Source organism: Helianthus annuus, chromosome 5 (assembly GCF_002127325.2).
Source record: "Helianthus annuus cultivar XRQ/B chromosome 5, HanXRQr2.0-SUNRISE, whole genome shotgun sequence".
In the NCBI taxonomy this organism is placed as follows: Eukaryota; Viridiplantae; Streptophyta; class Magnoliopsida; order Asterales; family Asteraceae; genus Helianthus; species Helianthus annuus.
Genome location: NC_035437.2, coordinates 167,869,663 through 167,891,649, shown reverse-complemented (window position 1 = coordinate 167,891,649; position 21,987 = coordinate 167,869,663). Strand labels below are relative to the sequence as shown.

The following is a 21,987-nucleotide window of genomic DNA, read 5'->3' as shown; positions in this document are numbered from 1 at the left end:
CATATGATACTGTTTTTTTTTTCGGAAGAGTAAATTACGTTTTTAGCCCCTGCGGTTATATCACTTTTACTATATTAGCCTAAAATAAGAATTTTTAACATATCTGCACCCATGGTCTCTGTAACTAACCATTTTGGCCCCTAAGTCTAACCATTTTGGCCTCCATGGTCTCTATAACTAACCATTTTGCCCCCATACCATGAGGGCAGATATGTTAAAAATTCTTATTTTGGGCTAATATTGTAAAAGTGATATAACCACAGGGGCCAAAAACGTAATTTACTCTTTTCGGAATAATGGATTGTTAACCATCCTAACTATTAGTCGTTGGTCGGCAACGATCTCAACTTCAAAAATAACTAGTGGTGGTCCCACCTTTTTCATATATGATAATAAACTTATTAAAGGATTATACTTTCATAGTAAGCCAAAGAGAAATATAGACCAATATTACATTATTGGAAAATGAATATGTTTCTTATATGCATCTGCTCTCTCTCTCTCTCTCTCTCTATATATATATATATATAACATTCTTATGAAACTGTATATAATGTTGATGTTTTCTTATGGGCAAGATGAGTGTTGTTGATCAGAAAATTCTTATACCATCTTGCCGAAAGCTTTGGTGTCCGAATGAGCGTTTGTCTATCCACATAGTGTAATCCGAACCTCACCTTGTAGCCTTTCAACCATTCGTAACTATCCAGAAATGACCATGCGAAATGTTGATGCAACAAACACGGGACCAAGGATGGTAGCTGGGCTGGTCAGGCAAAAGGGCTGAAGGGTTCAGTTTTGCCTAACGCAGGTCGCGGGGTCCCTCCACGTTTGCAAAACGTGGAAGGAGGTTCGCTAGTATGTTTGAATTATTTGCTTAGAAGTTCTTTCTCCAAGGCCGGCTCGGATCCAGAAAAGAAAGCAAATAGAATGAATGAGATGAATCTGATGAAGAGTTATTTGGAAGTGACAAAGAACTCTTAGAATGACTAGAGATTAAGGAATCTCTGTGCTTTTCGGAATGTCTTTGAAGTGTTTATGAGCTGTCTTCTTATAGTGGAAGACACCTCCCGAAATGGCATGGACTATACTAGCGAGACCTGTTTGCTTATGGAGGGTTTCCCCTTTTGGGGTTGAAGGCTTTGGACCCCTGGTTAATAGAGTGTGTTTGTGCAGACCTGCTCTGACTTTGTGAGTTGGTGAGCGTGAGTTGGTGGGACGAGGCTCTAGACATGACTAGTTACTGTTTCTCGATTCCCTCATTTTACAGCTTTTCATCCGATGAACCTTTCAACCTTTTAAGCTCTTTGCATATTAATAATTTTATTTATCCTTGGGCTACCCCCGTCGTCAGCCCCCCAAGTCAGAGGTTTTTGGGGTATCATGCTCAAAGACTTCTGACTTTTATGCATGTCTTTTAAAGGCTTTAAGGGTTCGTTGTTTGGAGGCTTGAAGGGTTTGAAGCATTTACTTTTTTGAATTTTGAATTTTAATCGATTTGACAGTTGATTTGACATGTGTCAGGCGGCGGATTGGCAGGGATTATTTATTTACCTTTAATACCCCTACTTTACTCTCATATTTATTTTAACGGTTGCAAAATTTCTTCATTTTTCTTTCAATCATTCACAGTTTTCCTTCCTCAGGTTAGTTTCTCTTCTCCATTTTCACTTTTACTTTGTTCTATCATGGGTGCCCTTAAGGATTTAGCGAGGTCATTCTCTCGGATGACACAAGAGGAAGTAGACCTGTTTTGCCTTGAATATGGTATTGATAAAAAGTTTAATCCAACCGCCCCTTCTTGCGATGTTTCTATTGACAAACCGATTCCTGGTTCGATTGCTTTGTATTGTCGCCATTTTCAATGGTCCAATCTTCGTTATCCTTTTTCGTTTTTTGTTCTAAACTTGCTTGAGTATTACCGAGTGTCTTTTGGGCAAGTTCATCCAAAAGGAATGGCTAGGGTTTTGCACTTTGAAGTGCTCTGTCGTGCTCTTGGCTATGATCCCTCTCTGTTGCTTTTCCGGAGGTTTTTTCGTTTAGCCAAAAATGGCGATTGGTTTACTTTTGAAGCGACAAAGGTTGATACTTGTCTCGTTTCATAAATGGTTACAACCCTTGGATCCTGGAAGGATCAGTTTTTCTGGGTTTCTGATTCTATCATTCCTTTCAAAATGGTATGGAGGCGTCCGGATGCTGTTCTCAATGATCCGGAGCCTTCTGAGTCTGAATTGAACGATGCCTTTCTTTCAGCCATTCGGGGGTGCCCTTCGAGGGTTCGTCCCTTTCCCGAACATTTGTTAGTGCTTTTAGGGGTTAGTAATATTTGGGCAAAAGCCGATCGGGATCCGGTGTTAATGAGAAATGGCCTTGGTATGCATTTTCCCCTTTTATGCCTTTTTACTTTACTTTGTTTGTGACTTATTTTCCTTTATTTGTTTTTTGCCAGTTATGTCTGCTTTGGATTTTATCAAAAGTGACGACACGTCGGATGTTGTTTTTGAGGATGCCCCGACTGTTCCGGGTGAGAATGTTGTGGTGAGAACTTCCGAGCAAAGGTTTGAGGGCACGGGTTATGCTAATGTTGCCAATGTTAAGGGTTTTACCAAGTCTGCTGCCCCTAAGTCTTCAAGTCGCCGATCCTCTCGATGTTTGCTGAAAGCTGGGCCTCAATCCACTTCCACTGAGCCAGTGGATTTGACTGATGATATTGAGGTTTCGGAGGATCAGGTTGAAGCGGGTGTTGAACAAGATAAGGAGTTGGTTGTTCATGGCAAGAAGGTTCGAGGTAAGAAGGTTACTCCTGTTCAAGAATCATCAAGCAGGGACGCTGGAGGGTTGGACCCTGAAGGTGTTTATGTGCCTGCTTGGCAAGTGAAGAATGATGATACCTTCAAGGATGCTGCCGTTTGTGAGGATGCTCTTAGTCATCTTGCTCCTCCCTCTGTTCGTGAAACCATTGCTGAGATGGACGATGACTTTATGTTATCTCGCATGGTTTTAACTACTTGCAACCTTGCTGCCATGCTTCCCCAAGGGATTACACGCTTTCGCCAAAGGATGCGGGAGTATGAGGATTTCTCTAAGAAGAAGGACAAAATGAAATCCTCCCTAGCATCGATGAAGAAGGAAGTGGCTGGGTTTGCAGAGAAGGAGGCGGCGTGGAAGAAAGAGGTTGATGATCTGAAGAAGATGCATGCCATTGAGATGGGTGACCTGAGGAAGAGCTTTGAAGCAAATTTGTTGAAGTTGAAGGCTGATCGAGAGGCCTTGTCTGTCCAGCAGCAGGCTTTTCGTGAAGAAAAGGAAGGGTTGAAAGCTTCAGTTGGTCAGGTGACTGCGGACAATCAATGGTTGATCGAGCATGGTTTCCAGCAGGTGGTCACTTACCTTTTGCATTCCAAGGAATTTAACTCTGCCCTTGGTGATGTTTACACAAAGCTGCTGAACCTGGGGAAGCATCAAGGCCTTGCTGCTGGCTATAAACTTCATGAATCTGGACAACCTTTGGAGAAGTCCCCCATGTTTCGCCCCGAGGCTTCTGATATCTTTAAGGCTTCTGTTGAGCAGATGGAGAGGCTAACCTACCCTTTCATTCATGAGGTATCCTCTTGCTTTGGTAAGCCTTTGTCTGTTTTACAGGGATTGAAGCCTGAGGGGTTGAATGAGAAGGTTTGTGCTGAGGTTTTGGGTTCTTAGTCGAGGAAGAGGTCTTACTCTGGGGACAGTGATGATACCCTTTCGAGTCTGCCTGAAACTTCGAAGGATGCTGGTTTGGAAACCTCTGCGGTTGGTGGTGAAGAAGGTGGCAAGGTGAAGAAGACTAAGAAAGCCAAAAAGTCTAAGGGTGAAGGTTCTAGGCCCTCTGATAACTGACATTTATTCGTAGCTTTCTTAGCAAACACTTTAATGTTTTGTAATGTTTTAAACAATGTTTAGGTTTTGGGAACCCTTAAGGTTCCTATGGTTGGTTAGGCCTATATGGCCGTTGAACACTAGTTTTATTTGCAAGTCACTAGGGCTTGCTTTGACTATCTTATGAAGGTCTTTTATGGCCTTTCTAACTATGACATGATGGTTGTCGTTGGTGTTTTTGTTTGTTCCATTTGCTTGGTTTGTTTTGTGGGGTTTCAACCCTTTAAGCTTTTTGTATAGTTGCTGATGGGTTGAAGCCTTTAACCTTTCAAGCTCAGTACCTGTTGGTTGAACTTTGGGTAGCTTCTGGTTTGGTTTGTATGTTTGGTTGATAGGCTTGTTTGTTTTTATTTTCTTGCCTTGTCTTTGTTTACTTTGTCTTTATGTTTTTTATACTTTAAAGGGTTCAGTGCTGCAGTCACTTTGCCTTAGTGTTTATCATCAAGACGTAGTATCTATCCTTTTCTTTTATTTCGTTGTAGTTTGTTTGATGTCGTAAGTCTATTTATTGAGTACATTTTTTAGACTTAAGGAACGATTGGTGTAGGCTGTTCAAACCTGTCTATGAGACATTGTTGTTTTTCTTTGATAAGTCTCATGGAGTTGTATTGATCTAGGAACTCACCCCTTATATAGGTCCATTCAACCCTTGAACCTATTGAGCGATATGGCCTGGGAGCTCATCCCCTTACATGGCCCTTGCCATGGAGTTTTTTGCTAGGTTCTCAACCTGATATTAGGATAGAAAGACAAGTTTGATAAGGTAACTTCATTCATTCAAGCAACATTTGCTTTTACAAAAGGTTTTTGTTTTGCTACAAACCAAACTTTCTAAACATAGAATTTTCTTAAAGTTTTTCCGTTCCAGTGCCTTGGGAGCCTTTTGCCCTCTAGATCTCCCAGCTTGTAGGACCCTCCTTTGTGTGCTTCGAGGATGGTGTATGGTCCTTCCCATTTTGGGCCTAGTTTCCCTTGATTTTCTTTTTTGCTTGCTTCGTTGTTTCTGAGGACTAGATCCCCTGGCCTGAATCGTTCGTTCTTGACCTTCTTGTTGTAGTAGCTTTCCATCCTTTGCTTGTATTTGGCTTCTTGTATTGCTGCTTGATCCCGGGCCTCCTCTAGGAGTTGTAAGTTCAACATGGTCTCTTGTGTGTTTACCTCGGGATCCATGTTGACAATTCGTTGGGTTACAACTCCTATTTCAGCGGGGATTACGGCTTCGGATCCGAATACCAAGCTGTAAGGTGTCTTTTTGTGACTTGCTTTTTCTGTTGTTCTGATTGCCCATAAAACGCTAGGCAATTATTCCAGCCAATTACTTTCATATCTCCCCAATCTTGTTTTGATGCCTTCCACTATGCTTCTGTTGGTCCTTTCAACCTGACCGTTTGACTGCGGGTAAGCCACTGAGCTGAAGATTTGGTTGATCCTGTACTCCTTGCACCAAAGGCTGAAGGGTTTCTCAGCGAATTGTTTCCCATTATCGGTGACGATTACCCCTGGCAGCCCATAGCGGCATATGATATTCTCCCATACAAAGTCTATGATTTGCTTTCCTGTGATCTTGGCAAGGGGTTTGACCTCTGGCCATTTGCTGAAGTAATCAATTGCTACCAACAGGAATTTTACTCCCCCTTTGCTTGGAGGGAATGGTCCAACAATGTCCATTCCCCATTTATGGAATGGCCATGCTGAGGTTATGGGGACCAAGTCATGTTTGGGACTTTTTGGTACTGGGGAGTGGATTTGACAGGCATCACATTTCTTCAATTGCTCGACGGTGTCACGATGCATTGAAGGCCAGAAATATCCCAAGTTCATGAGTTTTGCAACCACCGACCTAGCTCCTAAATGAGCTCCACATATTCCTTCATGCACTTCTTTAACCAAATACTTGCTTTGTTCAGGGCCCACACACCTTAGCAATGGTGCAAGGTATCCTTTTTTATAGAGGATTTCTCCTTGCAACACATACTGTCTTGCTTTGATCTTTACCCTTTCAGCTTCTATTTGATCGTTGGGTAGTTCGTTGTTTTGAAGGAATTTCTTTATGGGAGTCATCCAATTTGGATCTTCCTCGGTGACCACATCTTGTACTTCCAATTCGTCAATTGAACGAGCCTTCAACACTTCAACCAACACCTTTTTTGTGAGGTGGGCGAACGTGAGGGACGCTAATTTTCTTAAGGCATCAGCCTTTTTGTTTTGGGATCTTGGAATCTGTTTGATGTTGCATGCCTGGAAGGTGTTCATTAATTCCTTCGATTTTTCTTTGTACCTTCTCATGTTGGGCTCCTTGGCGACATAGCTGTCATTGACTTGGCTTGATACTAGTAGTGAATCAGTGAACACTTCAAGCTTTTTGACTTTCATTTCTTTGGCTAGCCGGAGACCAGCGATCAGTGCTTCGTATTCAGCCTCGTTATTGGTGGTCTGAAAGTTGAAACGAAGAGCATATGTGAATTCTAGCCCCTCAGGGTTGATTAGGATCACACCAGCTCCTGACCCTTCAACGCTTGAAGCCCCGTCGGTGAATAGTTTCCAGGCTTCAGGGTTGGAGGGTTCAGTGGTTGTGGTGTTTACTTCTTCAGTCTTTTGGCTTGGGACTTCTACTAGGAAGTCAGCCAAAACCTGAGCTTTGATTGCTTTTCGTGGGACGTAGGTGATGTTATGTTCACCTAGTTCCACTGCCCATTTTGCCAATCTACCTGAGTTTTCAGGCTTTTCAAGCACGTTCTTGACAGGTTGGTCAGTGACCACTTGTATAGGATGTGCTTGGAAGTATCTTCTAAGCCTTCTGGCTGTTTGGACCAAGGCTAGGGCTAGTTTTTCAAGGGGAGGATATTTGGTTTCAGCAAGTTTTAAAGTTTTGCTGAAAAAATAGACGGGTACCTGAGCCTTGTCTCTTTCAATGGTGAGAACTGCACTGATGGCTTCGTCGGCGACTGAGAGGTACACCGATATGAGCTCCCCAGTTTCTGGTGCTGCAATATCCGGTAGTGAAGCAAGGTGCTGCTTCATTTGATTGAAAGCTTCCTCAGCCTCATCGGTCCATCTGAAATCTTTCTTATATGAACAATTCTTGAGCGTTTTGTAGAATGGTAGAGACCTTTCGGCCAGTTTTGAGGTAAAACGCTTCAAGGCTGCAAGCTTCCCATTCAAGCTTTCAACCTCCTTCTTGGTTCTTGGTGGTTTAGCTTCGAGAACAGCTTTTACTTTGTTGGGGTTGGCCTTGATGCTTTGCTTTCCAACAATATGACCCAGGAATTTTCCTTCATCAAATCCAAACGAGCATTTTTCCGGGTTAAGCTTCATGTTGATTTTTCTAAGATTCTTGAAGGTTTCTTGGATGTCATCAAGCATCTGGTATTCCGTTTTGCTTTTGATCACCAGGTCATCGATATATGCTTCCATGTTTCTACCAATTTGGTTTTCAAAGGCTTTATCGACGAGTCGTTGGTAAGTGGCTCCCGCGTTCTTGAGGCCAAAAGGCATCTTTTGGTAACAGAAAATGCCCTTGTCTGTGTGGAAAGCCGTCTTCTCTTCATCCTCTTTTTTCATGAGGATCTGATGATAGCCTTTGTATGCATCAAGAAAGCATTTGAACGGGTATCCCGTGAGGGAATCAACCTTAAGATCAATTTCTGGGAGTGGGTAGCAATCTTTAGGACAAGCCTTGTTAAGATCCTTGAAATCTATACACATTCTCCAAGAGTTATCAGGTTTCCGGACCATGACAGGATTAGCAATCCATGACTGGTACTTAACTTCTCGGAGAATGCCAGCTGATACAAGCTTTTCAACCTCTTGGCAAGCTGCCAGGCTTCTTTCGGGTGCCAAACTTCTTTTCTTTTGAACCACTGGCTTGACATTCGGTGGTATTCTTAGCTCATGTTCAGCAATGTTTCGAGGGATCCCGGTCATGTCTTCGGGAGACCAGGCGAACACATCGCTGTGATGTTTTAGCAGCTTTTCAAGGTATGAAAGAGTCTCTTGAGAGAGGTTGGGGTTGACCCTTATCCGCTGTTCGGGGTACTTAGGGTTGATGACTAACCCCTGCTTGTCTTTCTCGTCATTAGAACTTTCTCCTTCGATCAGGTAAGCTTCCTGAGAGGGTTGAAGGGTTGCAATCCCTCTTTCAGTGGGAAACTTGACAGTGCCATGGCCAACAGATACAGCCATGTAAAATACACATTGTCCGGGCCTCCCTATGATTACGTCGTAGTTGGAAGGGATGTTGATAACCACGAAGGTTAGTGCTCGAGTCCTTTCCTTTAAACCTTCTTTGAAACAGACGTTAAGAGTTATTTGCCCCAAAGGCTTCAAGGTTATATCAGCGATACCTTTTATGGAGGTCCCGGAGGGTTGGAGCCTTGAACGCTCCTCGTCACTTAATTGGTTGAAAAACTTCTCGAACATGATTTCAGTGGCTGCCCCCGTGTCTATGTATGCTTTGTATGTTTGTAAGGTACCCACGATGGCTTCAACCACAAGGGGACCAGGGAGTGGGTCCTTCCTTGTTGGGGGGAAGCAGACACACTGAAGCTCCCAATCCTCCAACCGTCGCTTCTTGTAAGGGACCTTTTCGTCAGAATGTACCATGTTTACTTCCTTCCCTTTGCTTTCATCCATCTTGTCTCGAACTCCCTTGACCAAGTGGGCAAGTTCTCCGGACTTGACAGCCTCTTCAATTCTCTTTTTCAGCTGGAAGCAATCGTTGGTGTGATGTCCCTTTTCTTCATGGAATTCACAGAACTGAGTGGAGTTCTCGTTTTTCCGACTTTTGGGAAGAGGCCTGGGAGGTCTGAAGTTTTGCTTGACCTCTTCCGTTGCCAGGATTTCTTGAGGGGTTTTGGTGAGAGGAGTGAAACTTATTCCTTTATCTCTGCTTGAAGGGTTTCGCCCTTCAACCCTTCGAGGGTCTGAACCCTTTGAGCGTCTGTCGTAAGAGTTAAAGTTGCCTCTCTTTCTGGCTGGGCTGCTACTTCGCCAACCAGAACCCCTTTTTCTTTGTTCTTTGATATCAACAGCTTCCTCTCCTCGAATATGAGCCTCGGCTCTTTCAAGGGCTTCTTCCAAGGTTTTGGGTAGAGATTTGTTGAAATCTCGTGTGAGATACTTAGAGGTTATGGCGTTCATAAAACCAGCCACCCTCATTTTCTCATCGGCCCCCACGTAGGTTAGCCCTTCTTTCTTATATCGTTCAATGAATGCTCGTAGGCTTTCGTCATCGCGTTGTTTTATCTGGAAGATTACTGTCGCGTCTTTAACGTATCTCCTTTGTTGGGAGAAGTTTGCCAGGAAGCCTCTGCTGAGATCATCAAAGCTTCGAATGCTTTGAGCAGGTAGGTCGTTGAACCAGATTCTAGCGGACCCAATGAGGGTCTGCATGAACATTAGGCAACATTCAGCGTTCGACCATTTTTCTATTCGAGCAGCACCAGTGAAGATCTGAAGATGATCTTCGGGGTCTTCGGTCCCATCATACGTTTTGATGTGGGCAGGCATTTTGATCTTTGACTGAAAGTCATAATCAGCTATCTGTCTTGAAAAGCATGAAAGGTTACTTGGCTTGTAAGGTTTAGCCAAGTCCTCTTCAGGCCTCGTACCCCCGTTGTTATTATTGCCGTGGTTTCCCTGGGTGGCCAGCACTTGATTGATGAAGTGTTGCCAGGGGAAGTTGGCCATCATCTGAGACATCATGTTGGGTACGAAATTGAAACCCTGAAGGCTTCCAGGACCAACCGAGCAACTTACCCTAAGAGGGGTGCTGGCAACAGCACTTCGTGCTAAAGGGAGCACGGACAGGGCTTGCTCCCATGTGGTAGTTAGAGAAGTGGGACAACTGGTCACCGGGGATTGTAGGAGTTGGTCGAGTGTTAACTCGTGTCCCAGAGGAGTGCTACTAACAGTTGGTTGGGAAGAGAGAATAGGATGAACAGTGGGATTTGTCATAGTGGACAGATAAGGGTGAAGGTTTGAAGGGTTGCTAGGACCGGCCTCACCTCTTGTAACGAAGGGAGGTAGAGGTGGCCCAGGGGATAACGTTGGCTCAGGTTCGTCGTAATCCAGACGAATCCTTACACCTTTTTCCCTTTCTCTGTTCACATGTTGGTTAAGAAGTGATCTCAGCTCAAGGAAGTTATGAGCGACCCCCTCGGGGGTAAGTTCAACGCGTGTCGGAGTGTCAGACACACCGACGTTGGGAGACGGAGCTCCAGATTTGGATGGGGTTGGTGTGTTAAAGGTAAGAAACTCGGGTGTACTCCTCGGAGTTGAAAAAGGTGTTGTTATCGTTGTGTGAGCTTGACCACTTCCCGGGGTAGAGGTGTTAGGGATCTGGTTTACCTCTCCCGGAGATCCACTTTCTGACATGGTGGTTTTGAATGCGAGGAGCTACACGTACCAGGTCTCTTTTGAGGAGAAACAGCGGCGTAGCCCCACGGTGGGCGCCAACTTGTTGATGCAACAAACACGGGACCAAGGATGGTAGCTGGGCTGGTCAGGCAAAAGGGCTGAAGGGTTCAGTTTTGCCTAACGCAGGTCGCGGGGTCCCTCCACGTTTGCAAAACGTGGAAGGAGGTTCGCTAGTATGTTTGAATTATTTGCTTAGAAGTTCTTTCTCCAAGGCCGGCTCGGATCCAGAAAAGAAAGCAAATAGAATGAATGAGATGAATCTGATGAAGAGTTATTTGGAAGTGACAAAGAACTCTTAGAATGACTAGAGATTAAGGAATCTCTGTGCTTTTCGGAATGTCTTTGAAGTGTTTATGAGCTGTCTTCTTATAGTGGAAGACACCTCCCGAAATGGCATGGACTATACTAGCGAGACCTGTTTGCTTATGGAGGGTTTCCCCTTTTGGGGTTGAAGGCTTTGGACCCCTGGTTAATAGAGTGTGTTTGTGCAGACCTGCTCTGACTTTGTGAGTTGGTGAGCGTGAGTTGGTGGGACGAGGCTCTAGACATGACTAGTTACTGTTTCTCGATTCCCTCATTTTACAGCTTTTCATCCGATGAACCTTTCAACCTTTTAAGCTCTTTGCATATTAATAATTTTATTTATCCTTGGGCTACCCCCGTCGTCACGAAATATCCACGTACATCTGCTCCCTCTCTGCAATTTCAAACATTTCTTCAAATCAATGCCACTTTTCAAGTCAAACACGCGACTTTTAGATTAAAAAAAATATAATATAAATCAGATTTCAGAGCCAACCTTATAGACTTGGCTAAATAAGCAAGGTATTTGGAATGATATTCAATACGCTTGACGTCATCAGTTAGCTCATTAACTCGTTGCTCCTGCAAGTCCAGTGAAGAATACCCTGCAAAACAAGTATATGTATATTCTTGTGTACTGACTCTATAGAATTCATTCAATTTCCTAAGTGAAGAAGCCCTTGCTGTATTTGTTGGGTTAACTATGGCCTGCGATATTTGGACTGCTCTTGAAGCAGAGTTATGCAATGCCTCTGTCGACCGCATTTAGAACCTACGTGACAATCTGTGCCTCACTCAGAAGGGAGACAAATCTGTCTCTGAGTTTGAGCGTTCTTTCAAGGCTATGTGTGATCAATTGCATGCCATTGGGCACCATGTCGACCACACGGACCAACTCCACTGGTTTCTTTGCGGTCTCAGACTTACCTTTGAAACATTCTCCACCACCATTCGATCCACCCGTCCTGCTCCCTCCTTCGCAGACTTATTGACTCGTAACCCCTCCTGATATTCCTTTTTAGCGACCTCCTCCTACTCACATTGTTCCCATAACCCCTCCTAATCCTCCGCCCTCCCCTGCCACATCTGATACCTCACTTCACCCATCTCATCGCCTCTCCCTACACCCGTAAACACACCTCCAGCCTTCCCCTCCGCTCATTCCACAACAGCTCCTACAAGCCCTATTACACCGCTACCACCCCCACCTCCTCCTCTCACCCTATGATAACTTGGGCCAAAGATGGATTTTTAAACCTCGCTATCGGGCTCACACCGAAACCATTCCTCTTCATCGTGCCTTATTTGCCTCTTCGGATCCTTAAACATATAAAAACACATCCAAAGATGAAAAATGGGTTCCAGCGATGAAACATGAACTTGATGCTCTTCATCATAATCAAACTTGGACTCTTGTACCCCGTTCGACAACCTCCGATGTTGTTGGATTTAAATGGCTCTTTCGAACCAAGTTTCATTCTGATGGCTCATTTGAACGTCACAAAGCACATCTTGTGGCTCAAGGTTATAGCCAAATTCCCCGTCTTGATTTCTCACATACTTTCAGTCCTGTTGTCAAGGCTGCCACAGTTTGCACTGTCTTAGCATTGGCGGTTATAAACCAATGGAAATTACATTAATTATATGTTAGCAATGCCTTTTTACCTGGCAATCTTACCGAATGTGTGTTTATGGAGCAACCTCCGGGCTTTCTCAATCCTCAATTCCCTAATCATGTATACAAATTAAAAAAGGCAATCTATGGTTTAAAATAAGCCCCAAGGGCACGGTTTCAACGTCTGAGCACCTTCTTAACCGCATACGGTTTTCTTTGTAGTCGATTGTTCATCCTTAAGAAAGATTCTTGTTTCATGTATCTACTTGTCTATGTTGATGACCACATCCTTACCGGTAATCAACCTCGTGCCCTTACCTCGTTCATTAACTGTCTTCATAATTTGCCATCAAAGATCTAGGAGAACTCAACTGCTTTTTTGGACTGGAGGTTACCTACACTACAAATGGAATATTTTAAAATCAGTCTAAATATACTTTGGATATTCTAACACATGCAAAGATGTCGGATGCCAAACCTACTCCAACACCTTTAAGCACGGATGTCTCTTTTGTGTCAACATGTGACTTATTTTCGGATGCTATCGTTATCAATTTACTGTGAGAGCCCTCCGGTACTCAAAGATCACCCAACCTGACATTTCATATGATGTAAACCAAGTTAGTCAATTTTTTCATGCTCCAACCATTGCTCGCTATCAGGAGGTTAAAAGAATTCTTCGCTATCTTATAAGCACCCTTGCATTTGGTCTTCATTACCGTCGTCCCACCCACACATCTCTGCTTGGATACTCTGATGCTGATTGGGGTAGATGTTTTGAGACTCCTCGCTCAAGATATTCTATACTTTTAGGCGGCAATTTAATCTCGTGGAGTGCTAAAAAGCAACCAACTGTTGCTCGATCAAGTTGTGAATCTGGATATAGGGCCATGGCCAACACTGTTGCAGATATTGTCTAGATAACACATCTTCTTCAGGAACTTCACTCTCTTCATGCAGATCACCAAACCAAATTATGTGACAATCAAAGTGCTCTGTTTCTTACTCAAAATCCTGTTTCTCATAATGTGCCAAAGATATTGATCCTGGTTACCACTTTTTACGGGAACTAGTCGCTTCGAGAAAGTTAGTTACAAATTTGTTCCAACCAAGCTTCAAGTGGCTGACATATCTACTAACAACAACAACAACAACAACAACAACAACAACAACAACAACAACCGTATCCAGTAAATCCCACCAATAGCAAAAGCGATTCGTAGGATCCGGGGAGGGTGAGATGTAGGCAAACCTTACCCCTATCATTGTGGATAGAGAGGCTGCTTCCAGAGAGACCCCCAGCTCGAAAATAGACAACATGCAAACAAACCGAACTAGAAATATAACAATGGCACATAAACATAAGAGGTGGTGACACAGTAGCATAGTAAAACAGAAATAGATATAAATCATAATACATAACAAAATATAAACAGATATAACATCAAAAACATATATATTGATACCACGAGTAAATCGCATGGAATGGCCACCTAAAGTTTAGGAAAATCTAAACCCCTAAGACAAAGCTAAGACCCATTTGTACTCTTCCTTAAAGGTCTTTAACCTTAATCCTAAGTCTCCACGAACTCCTATCCTGAGTCATGTCCTCAGAAAGGTGCAAATCTAACAAATCTTGCCTAATTCGCCCATCCCAAGTTAATTTAGGTCTTCCTCTACCCCTCTACAACAAGGGTTTCCACTGCTCTAACGGGCGCCATTGTCAACCTCCTCTTCACATGCCCAAACCATCTCAATCTCCTCTTCTTCATCTTACTCGATATACTAGCCACCTCTACTCTTTCCCTAAAAACCTCATTTCTTATCCTATCTAACCTTGTGTGTCCACACATCCATCTCAACATCCTCATATATGCCACCTCCATCTTGCACGCTTGTGTCTTCTTATAGGCCAACAATCTGTTCCATTTAAGATCCTTCAAAACCTCATTTCATCAACCTTCTTCGGACCCTACGAATTGGTCCACCACCGTTTCGCTGAGAGGGATATTAATAACTTGTGCACTCTTGTGTATCTTATTGTAATATTTATTTATGGTTTAGTCCCTTTGTATTACTATATATATTGTACTCTTCATATCTATAGAATTCAATCAGTTTCCTAATTAACATAAAATGAATGAATGGTAAATTTTCAAATCCAAAATGGTGGCACTTACCATTTTCAGTAACAAACATGGGCTTGTTATTGTATCGAATCTTGATAAGGTTGACAATCTCTTCCATGCCTCTAGGGACAACATAGGATCCTTCTACCCCTGTCTGTTTTTGCAATAAAAAAATCATTATACCAACTAAACATTTTAAAATTTTCCACCATTTTTGCTTGTGCTAGTGTCCCCAGAAATTCTTGGATTTAAAAGATTGTAATTTCTTACAAGTTCACCAATAGGCACGCCGTCACGCTCTCCAACTATCTCCACAAAAGCTTTGATTGCACGGTTCCAAGTCGCAGAGCAACTAGAATTAGTACAATCCTTAGCATATGAAGTTGAATAATGGTTGATGCCAATAAAATCTATACTATCCTTCATAAAATTCTTTTCATCAATGGAGAAATTTGGTAAATTTGTTCCAAGATATTTCTGGAGTTCTTCCGGGTAGTCTCCAAATATGGAGGGATCAAGTGTCCTGTTTAATGATAACAAGTTATTTATTAATGACAGATATAGGTTCAAAAAGGTTACGACTTACCAGCCCAAACTAAAAGCCATTGCCCTTTTGGCAGCTTGATGATCAAGTTCACTATCCGTTAGTGGTTCATACATGTAACCGTGAACAGTGATACCAATTGAGCCACCTTGTTGAGGCTGCACATACCAACCAACAAGTCAGAATGTCAAATAAATGTTTAGTTAAAACACGAAGATTGACTCAAAGTTAGTTGATTTCCTGGAAATATTCATGATATAGCTTGGCTGCCTTGCCATGGGCCAACAACATGTTGTGCATAGCGATGATAGGCTCGACATCTGAATTCCCGTCAAGACAGTTTCCAAAAGGTTCTGAACAACGCGATGGTGGAAAAAGTCCCGTTTGGTAAGCATGTTCTGCGACTAATTTAGGTTCATTTATGGTGATCCAATACTTCACTCGGTCTCCAAAAGATTTGAAACATGTTTTTGCTAAATATATAAACTCTTCCCTGCGAGTAAAACAAATATTATTATACATAAGAGTAAATTATGTTTTTGGCCCCTGTGGTTATATCACTTTTACTATATTAGCCCAAAATAAGAATTTTTAACATATTTGCCCCCATGGTCTCTATAACTAACCATTTTGGCCCCCATGATCTCTAGACTTAGGGGCCAAAATGGTTAGTTATATAGACCATGGGGGCAGATATGTTAAAAATTCTTATTTTGGGCTAATATAGTAAAAGTGATATAACCACAGGGGCCAAATACGTAACTTACTCTATACATAATAATGAGCTTTCAAACATGTAAAAAAGTGATGAAACAATGGTGTTTTAGACATACTGCATTTCAGGGTTTAGCCAAGAACCATATCTGTCTTCAAGTTCTTGAGGAAGGTCTACATGGTGAATCGTCACAAATGGTACAATTCCTGTTCATTATAAACAAGATCCATGAAAAAAAGCTTTAGTCATTAATCAATCAAATAAAGAACTCATAAAGATTTCTAATATCAAATTTAAGAGTAAACTGCCATTTTTGTCCCTGTGGTTTGGTCACTTTTGCCACTTTAGTCCAAAACTCAAACCTTTAGCATCTGAGTCCATATGGTTTCAGTTTTATTGCCATTTTGGTCCAAAAATGAAATCAGGTCATATTTATCTTATAAAATCCTGCTATTTTGTCCTTTTCCTCAGGGGCAAAATGGTCATTTCTTTTTATAAATAAATACCAGATTTTATAAGACAAATATGACCTGATTTGCCCATGAGGAAAAGGACAAAATAGCAGGATTTTATAAGACAAATATGACCTGATTTCATTTTTGAACCAAAATGGCAATAAAACTGAAACCACAGGGACCCAGATGCAAAAGGTTTGAGTTTTGGATTAAAGTGGCAAAAGTGACCAAACCTCATGGACCAAAATAGCAGTTTAATCCAAATTTAATGATAATACACACATACACATGCACACACACACACACACACACATATATATATATATATATATATAGGTAGAGGATCCTGTAAAAAGTGCTCAAAGTGTAAGAAGTGTGAGAAGTGTATTATAACACTATATATAATACTATATAACACCATATAAACACCGTATAACAATATATAACACTATATAATACGATATAACACTATGTAACACTATATATCATTATATAACAAATATAACACTATAGGTTGTCTGATAGCATGTCTATGATAGATGTATAGTGTTATATTTGTTATATAATGATATATAATGTTACATAGTGTTATATGGTATTATATGGTGTTACATATTGTTATACGGTGTTTATATAGTGTTATATAGTATTATATATAGTGTTATAATACACTTCTCACACTTCTTACACTTTGAGCACTTTTTACAGGATCCTTACCCTATATATATATATTATCATATCATAGCACCTTTGAGAATCAAATTTTCTATGATCTTGTTATAGAACATGATGCCTGCACGGTTAACTTCACCAAACCTTCCTCCTGGTGAATAATTTTTAATCGGAAACACAAAAAAGTAAGCGGAGAGTTGAGAGGATATATAATGGAAGTAATTGAGGGATGTTAAGATTGGATAGAATACTTGGAAGAATTCTAGCCCAAGATATCGAAAATCTGTATGCTTGTATGCCAAGGGAGTGCATCAACTCAATGTCTCTCTGTATAACATATTTAAATCAAAGTTTCAAACACCGCGAAAAAAATTAATAAAAAATAAAAACAACAGCTAAGTAATTAACCAACTCACCAAGAACATATGATAATGATCATCTGCAATATCTCCATTCTCTCCATTTTCTGCACAGCCTAATAACATAACAATAATAGCGAATTCAATATTTTTTTTTGAACGGCCAACTAAATTACCGAATAAGCATCCTGGGATGCCCTCAATCGAGCAAATGCATCCCCTCCTCCATAACGGTCAGAGTTGGAGTTGGATGCATACCCGAGCCACCAAGCCACCAGTTCCGGGAAAACCCGCTGCCGAAGGCCCACTGCGGTAAAACCTGGTTCGGCTCGGTTTCGAACTGGCGACCTCCAGAGAGGCCTAGTTCTAAACTTCATTGCCACCACCAATGTCCTTCAAAGTGATGCTAGTGGGAGTTGAACTTGGGATCTCAAGGAGAAAAACCAAGTGACTAACCACTAGACCAACTTGTCAGGTAAAAATGTGAATTCAATATTCATCACTGGAAATAAAAATTAGAGTAAATGGCCACAATCGTCCGTCCTTGAGGTTTGGCCATGTTTGCCGGTTTCATCCAAAAATTAGAGTAAATGGCCAAAATCGTCCTTGAGTGAGTGAGGCAAAAAAATTCCAAACCCCATGATGATTTTGGTAAAAAACTTAGACGTTTAGATGAAAATGACAAAAAAACACACACACACACACACACACTAAAAGTGAAGGGTAACATGGTACAAAAATTTTGTTTTGGATGAAACTGACAAACCTGCCCAAACCTTAAGGATGATTTTGGCAAGAGTAAATTACGTTTTTGGCCTCTGTGATTATATCACTTTTACTATATTAGCCCAAAATAAGAATTTTTAACATATCTACCCCATGGTCTCTATAACTAACCATTTTAGCCCCTAAGTCTAACCATTTTGGCCCCCATGGTCTCTATAACTAACCATTTTGGCCCCCATGATCTCTAGACTTAGGGGCCAAAATGGTTAGTTACAGAGACCATGGGGCAGATATGTTAAAAATTCTTATTTTGGGCTAATATAGTAAAAGTGATATAACCACAGGGGCCAAAAACGTAATTTACTCTTTTGGCAATTTACTTTAAAAATTAATTAATTTGTGGTATATTAATACTACTAACCTACAGAGTGGCAAAAAACATCCCAGTTGCTTAAGGATTTTCCGTCTTCAAGATAGGCTCCTTCAACCTACAGTAAACCTTCATTGGTTTATAAGTGATAAAAAAAAAAGCTATATATAATATTGAGCAACAAGTGGGAAGATTGACTTGGTATGCAGAAGTGGCTGTTCCGAACAGAAACCCGGAAGGAAAATCGGATCTTTTGATTCGGGTCTCTTCAAATACGGATCCTCCATTGCCATTACTGGTGGCTTCAACAAGTGGTGCAGGAGCAGAATTAACGAGAAAGAAGAAGAGAAAAATCATTTTTATAATGTGACCAGAGAGAATGGAGTGTGTGTACGTTGTTCAGTATAACAAAGAAACCTATTTATCTGTCTGATGTCAACATAAAAGGAAAAAAAAAAAACACATGTTCATAAAATGTGGATACTATTTAAGGAAAGGAAAAAAAACACTTTTTCATAAAATGTGGATACTATTTAAGGGCATTTAATGTGGTTTGGATCGATTTTGATAAAGGTTGTGAGCCGTGTAAGAAAAGATAACCAAACCGGTAGAATAGTGTTTTTTTACGCGTAAACATACACGCTCTCTAATCTACACCTACTTTGCTTTGAAAATCACTATGCATGGATTTAAACCTACACTCATTTACCTTAATGTTCGCAGGATTTGAATATCTTAATTTGTTTTTCCTTGTTGGAGTATATCAAATACAAACTATATTTCGTATACAAACTGTAACAACTATTTAAAAAGTGTCATATGTCATTCAACCAATTATAGGGAAATGGTAAAATGATAACCTAAATAATATCAATTATCTTGAATTCCTTATTATTATGCTAACAATTAATTAATTCTTTATTTGGATCTTCTTTTTGTTTTCAATGTGCTGATAAAGAAAAGTGCTAATATGTACTAAAATCAATTATCTTGATTAATTTTCATGTGCTAATATAATTCAAAAGTACTACTTTTATGAATGTATTGTTTTAGTATGTTCTAATTTAACTTTTTTAAGTGATAGGATCTGTTCTTAGGGTTTATTGGATAAATATGGTTTGTACCATAACCAACCCCCTTATCATGTTTACATTTGTTAGTTGATACTAAAATTTTAAAGTATTATACACATGCTTAACTTTATACCTAATAACAGTGGCGGATCTAGAAAATCTTCGTAGCGGTAACGTTTTATGAAAAAGCGGTAACAAAATCGAAAAAACTTCAAAAAAAGGTCAAATTTTTCCAAAATTTACACTACCGCTGAAGCGCCAAGCGATAGCGGAGGCTACCCTTCCCCTAAGGTAGGTCCGTCCTGCCTAATAATAACAATAATAAAGTTTATAGTGTTGTGAAACAACGACCTACTAGCGACTAGTATATGAACTAAAGCGCAAATATCAAAGGAACATAGAGAGAAAGATAGAATAGAGAATTGTTATTCATTGAGATATCTATACCATATACAAATGCCACTATATATAGGCATATACATTAATACAAAAGAACTTAAAGAGATGGGAGTTATAGGAGTTGTGTATGTGAAAGTCACCTTATAAATGATGCATTCATAACACTCCCCCTTGACTATCCACATACCTTTAATACGCTTGGTGATGCTGCCTCGTTAAAAACCTTGCTAGGAAAACACAGTGGGACAAAACCTCAGCTAAGGGAAAAAGAGTGCATCGCGTATTTTATCCTCCTGATACTTTTGGATCAGGTATGTTGCCTCATTAAAAACCTTACTAAGAAAACCCAATGGGACAAAACTTAGTTAAGGGAAAAAGAGTGCAACTTGAATAAGTCTCCCCCTCATTTTAACATGTGTCCTTTAAGTGACGTATGTCCATCTGCCTTGAAAGTCGAATAAAGCCTTTGTAGCGAATGATTTGTTGCTTGATCCCTTAATGTGCAATCTTTTATGTTGAGCAATGTTGTATAATCTTCTAACGAGACTTTAGGTGCCTCTTTCCAAAAATTATCATACGTCCACGACTGTGTTTCGTTACATTCCTGCATCTACAAGACTAACCAAACTTGTTTTGATGGGTTAAAAAATATAATCAAATATTGTTTATACCTAAAATGTTTCTTTGAACTCATTCCAATGTCTCTTCGCTTGACAAAGGTTATATCATGACAATAATCTCAAGTAAAAGATATTATAACCATACATAGCTAGCAAAACATATTAGTGCACTTATGCATTTAACGATGGTACTTCTAGAATGAGAATCTCTACTTTGGTAGGAGATGATAATATGCATTTCTTATAACAAATGACTTAACAACCTTTAACATACTTTAAGGTTCAACTATGTCCATACTAAAGTATCCAAACATCATCTTCTAGACGTACTTGAGGGATTAGTAAAATATAATTACATATATACTCGAACTGCAGTTCGAGTAATAATTAGACCGTGCCAAGGTCATTCAAAAATTCTCCCTCTAAAAGCTCGACAATTTCTCTCAATGATGCCTAGACATCATTAGTGTAAATTGCGATTATAGTGAACTTTTAAATTTAGAATGTTCATAAAACATGGCTAATTTAATCAAACTTATATCCCTCTTTATGTGAATATCTCGAGTTGTACAACACTCGACCCAACTATTTTAGTCCATACGTATTTTGTCAACTTCATATAATACGTTCTTGTGGTTTTGACATCATTAATTCTTCTAGGATTATCAATCCATGAGGGAATTCTTTCCATCTTCTCCAAATATGCATGTGCTTTCATTCTTAGAAGTTTTGCTATATAAACTTGCCCTTTTAACACATTAATATCTGTATCATATGCAAAAATATCAAGAACACTTGCTTTTATCTCCAAAATCCATATTACATTGAGATTCCATAACAACCAGGTACACATTTTCTATGTATGTTTATTGGAGTATTGGTGCACTATAATTACATCCATAAGGTGTTTCAATTAACCTCTTAAGCACTCAAATGCTTTAGGATACTCATGGGGAGTTCCAATTATATTCAATTCAATAACATATACAACATGTATATGTATTCAGATCTGAATTTATATAATAATCATAATATTCCCGAGAACTTATTTTATATGACTTAGTATCAAGTGATACATAACTTTCATGAGACGCATGTCAATTCTCTTTTATATATTACCGGACTAATAAGATATTGGAAAATCAATGCATCCACCACTGGAGAATACGTTTTCTCATAATCAATCATAGGTCTGTGTGAAAATTCTTGTGCCACCAATTTTGACTTATATCACTTAATTTGATTTTCACATGATTCGCGTAAAAGACACTTTTGTATCCGGCACATTTTACAACTTCAGTTGTATGGACTGTTGGTCCAGAAACTTTCCATTTCATTAGAGAACTAAACTCTGCCTTATTTGCGTGTTTCTATTTTAGCCAATCATTTATTAATATTCATTCATAGGCAGATCTTAAATCTTGATCCTCATCATTTAATCATTTTAAGCGCTACAATATATACAAAAGTATAACGACGTCGATTTTTATTTCGATTCCATACATATCTTAGACATGATACAACTTATCGAGATCTCTTTATTTTCAGGTACCTGAGGTTCTTCTTGAACCATCATGTCTATTGTCTCTCCAGGAGATCTTATTACTATAACCTCGGCTTGACCATCTTAATTACTTGCTCCAATTTTTAAGGAATTTTATTATTGGAATCAACT

At 40.2% G+C, this 21,987-nt stretch overlaps 1 protein-coding gene across 3 annotated transcripts; it reads right to left on the bottom strand.

Annotated features, from left to right (window-relative positions):
* Window positions 1-192: 192 nt before the first annotated feature.
* Window positions 193-18,633, bottom strand: LOC110941647 (beta-glucosidase 18). Of its 3 annotated transcripts, none has more exons than XM_022183313.2 (13): window positions 18,419-18,630; window positions 18,272-18,338; window positions 17,182-17,240; window positions 17,017-17,092; window positions 16,842-16,916; window positions 15,757-15,844; window positions 15,164-15,416; window positions 14,966-15,081; window positions 14,650-14,902; window positions 14,431-14,533; window positions 11,132-11,240; window positions 11,007-11,029; window positions 193-727 (listed from the first exon to the last, which is right to left on the bottom strand). In XM_022183313.2, exons 1-13 carry the CDS (start codon window positions 18,575-18,577, stop codon window positions 537-539), a joined length of 1,572 nt encoding a protein of 523 aa, XP_022039005.1. In that variant the 5' UTR covers window positions 18,578-18,630; the 3' UTR covers window positions 193-536. The 3 variants fall into 3 exon arrangements, with proteins under 3 accessions (XP_022039005.1, XP_035846267.1, XP_035846266.1); XM_035990374.1 differs by lacking the exon at window positions 18,419-18,630 and adding an exon at window positions 17,383-17,591 and having other exon boundaries at window positions 194-727; XM_035990373.1 differs by lacking the exons at window positions 193-727; window positions 11,007-11,029; window positions 11,132-11,240 and adding an exon at window positions 12,641-13,584 and having other exon boundaries at window positions 18,419-18,633.
* Between the last annotated feature and the right edge of the window lie 3,354 nt (window positions 18,634-21,987).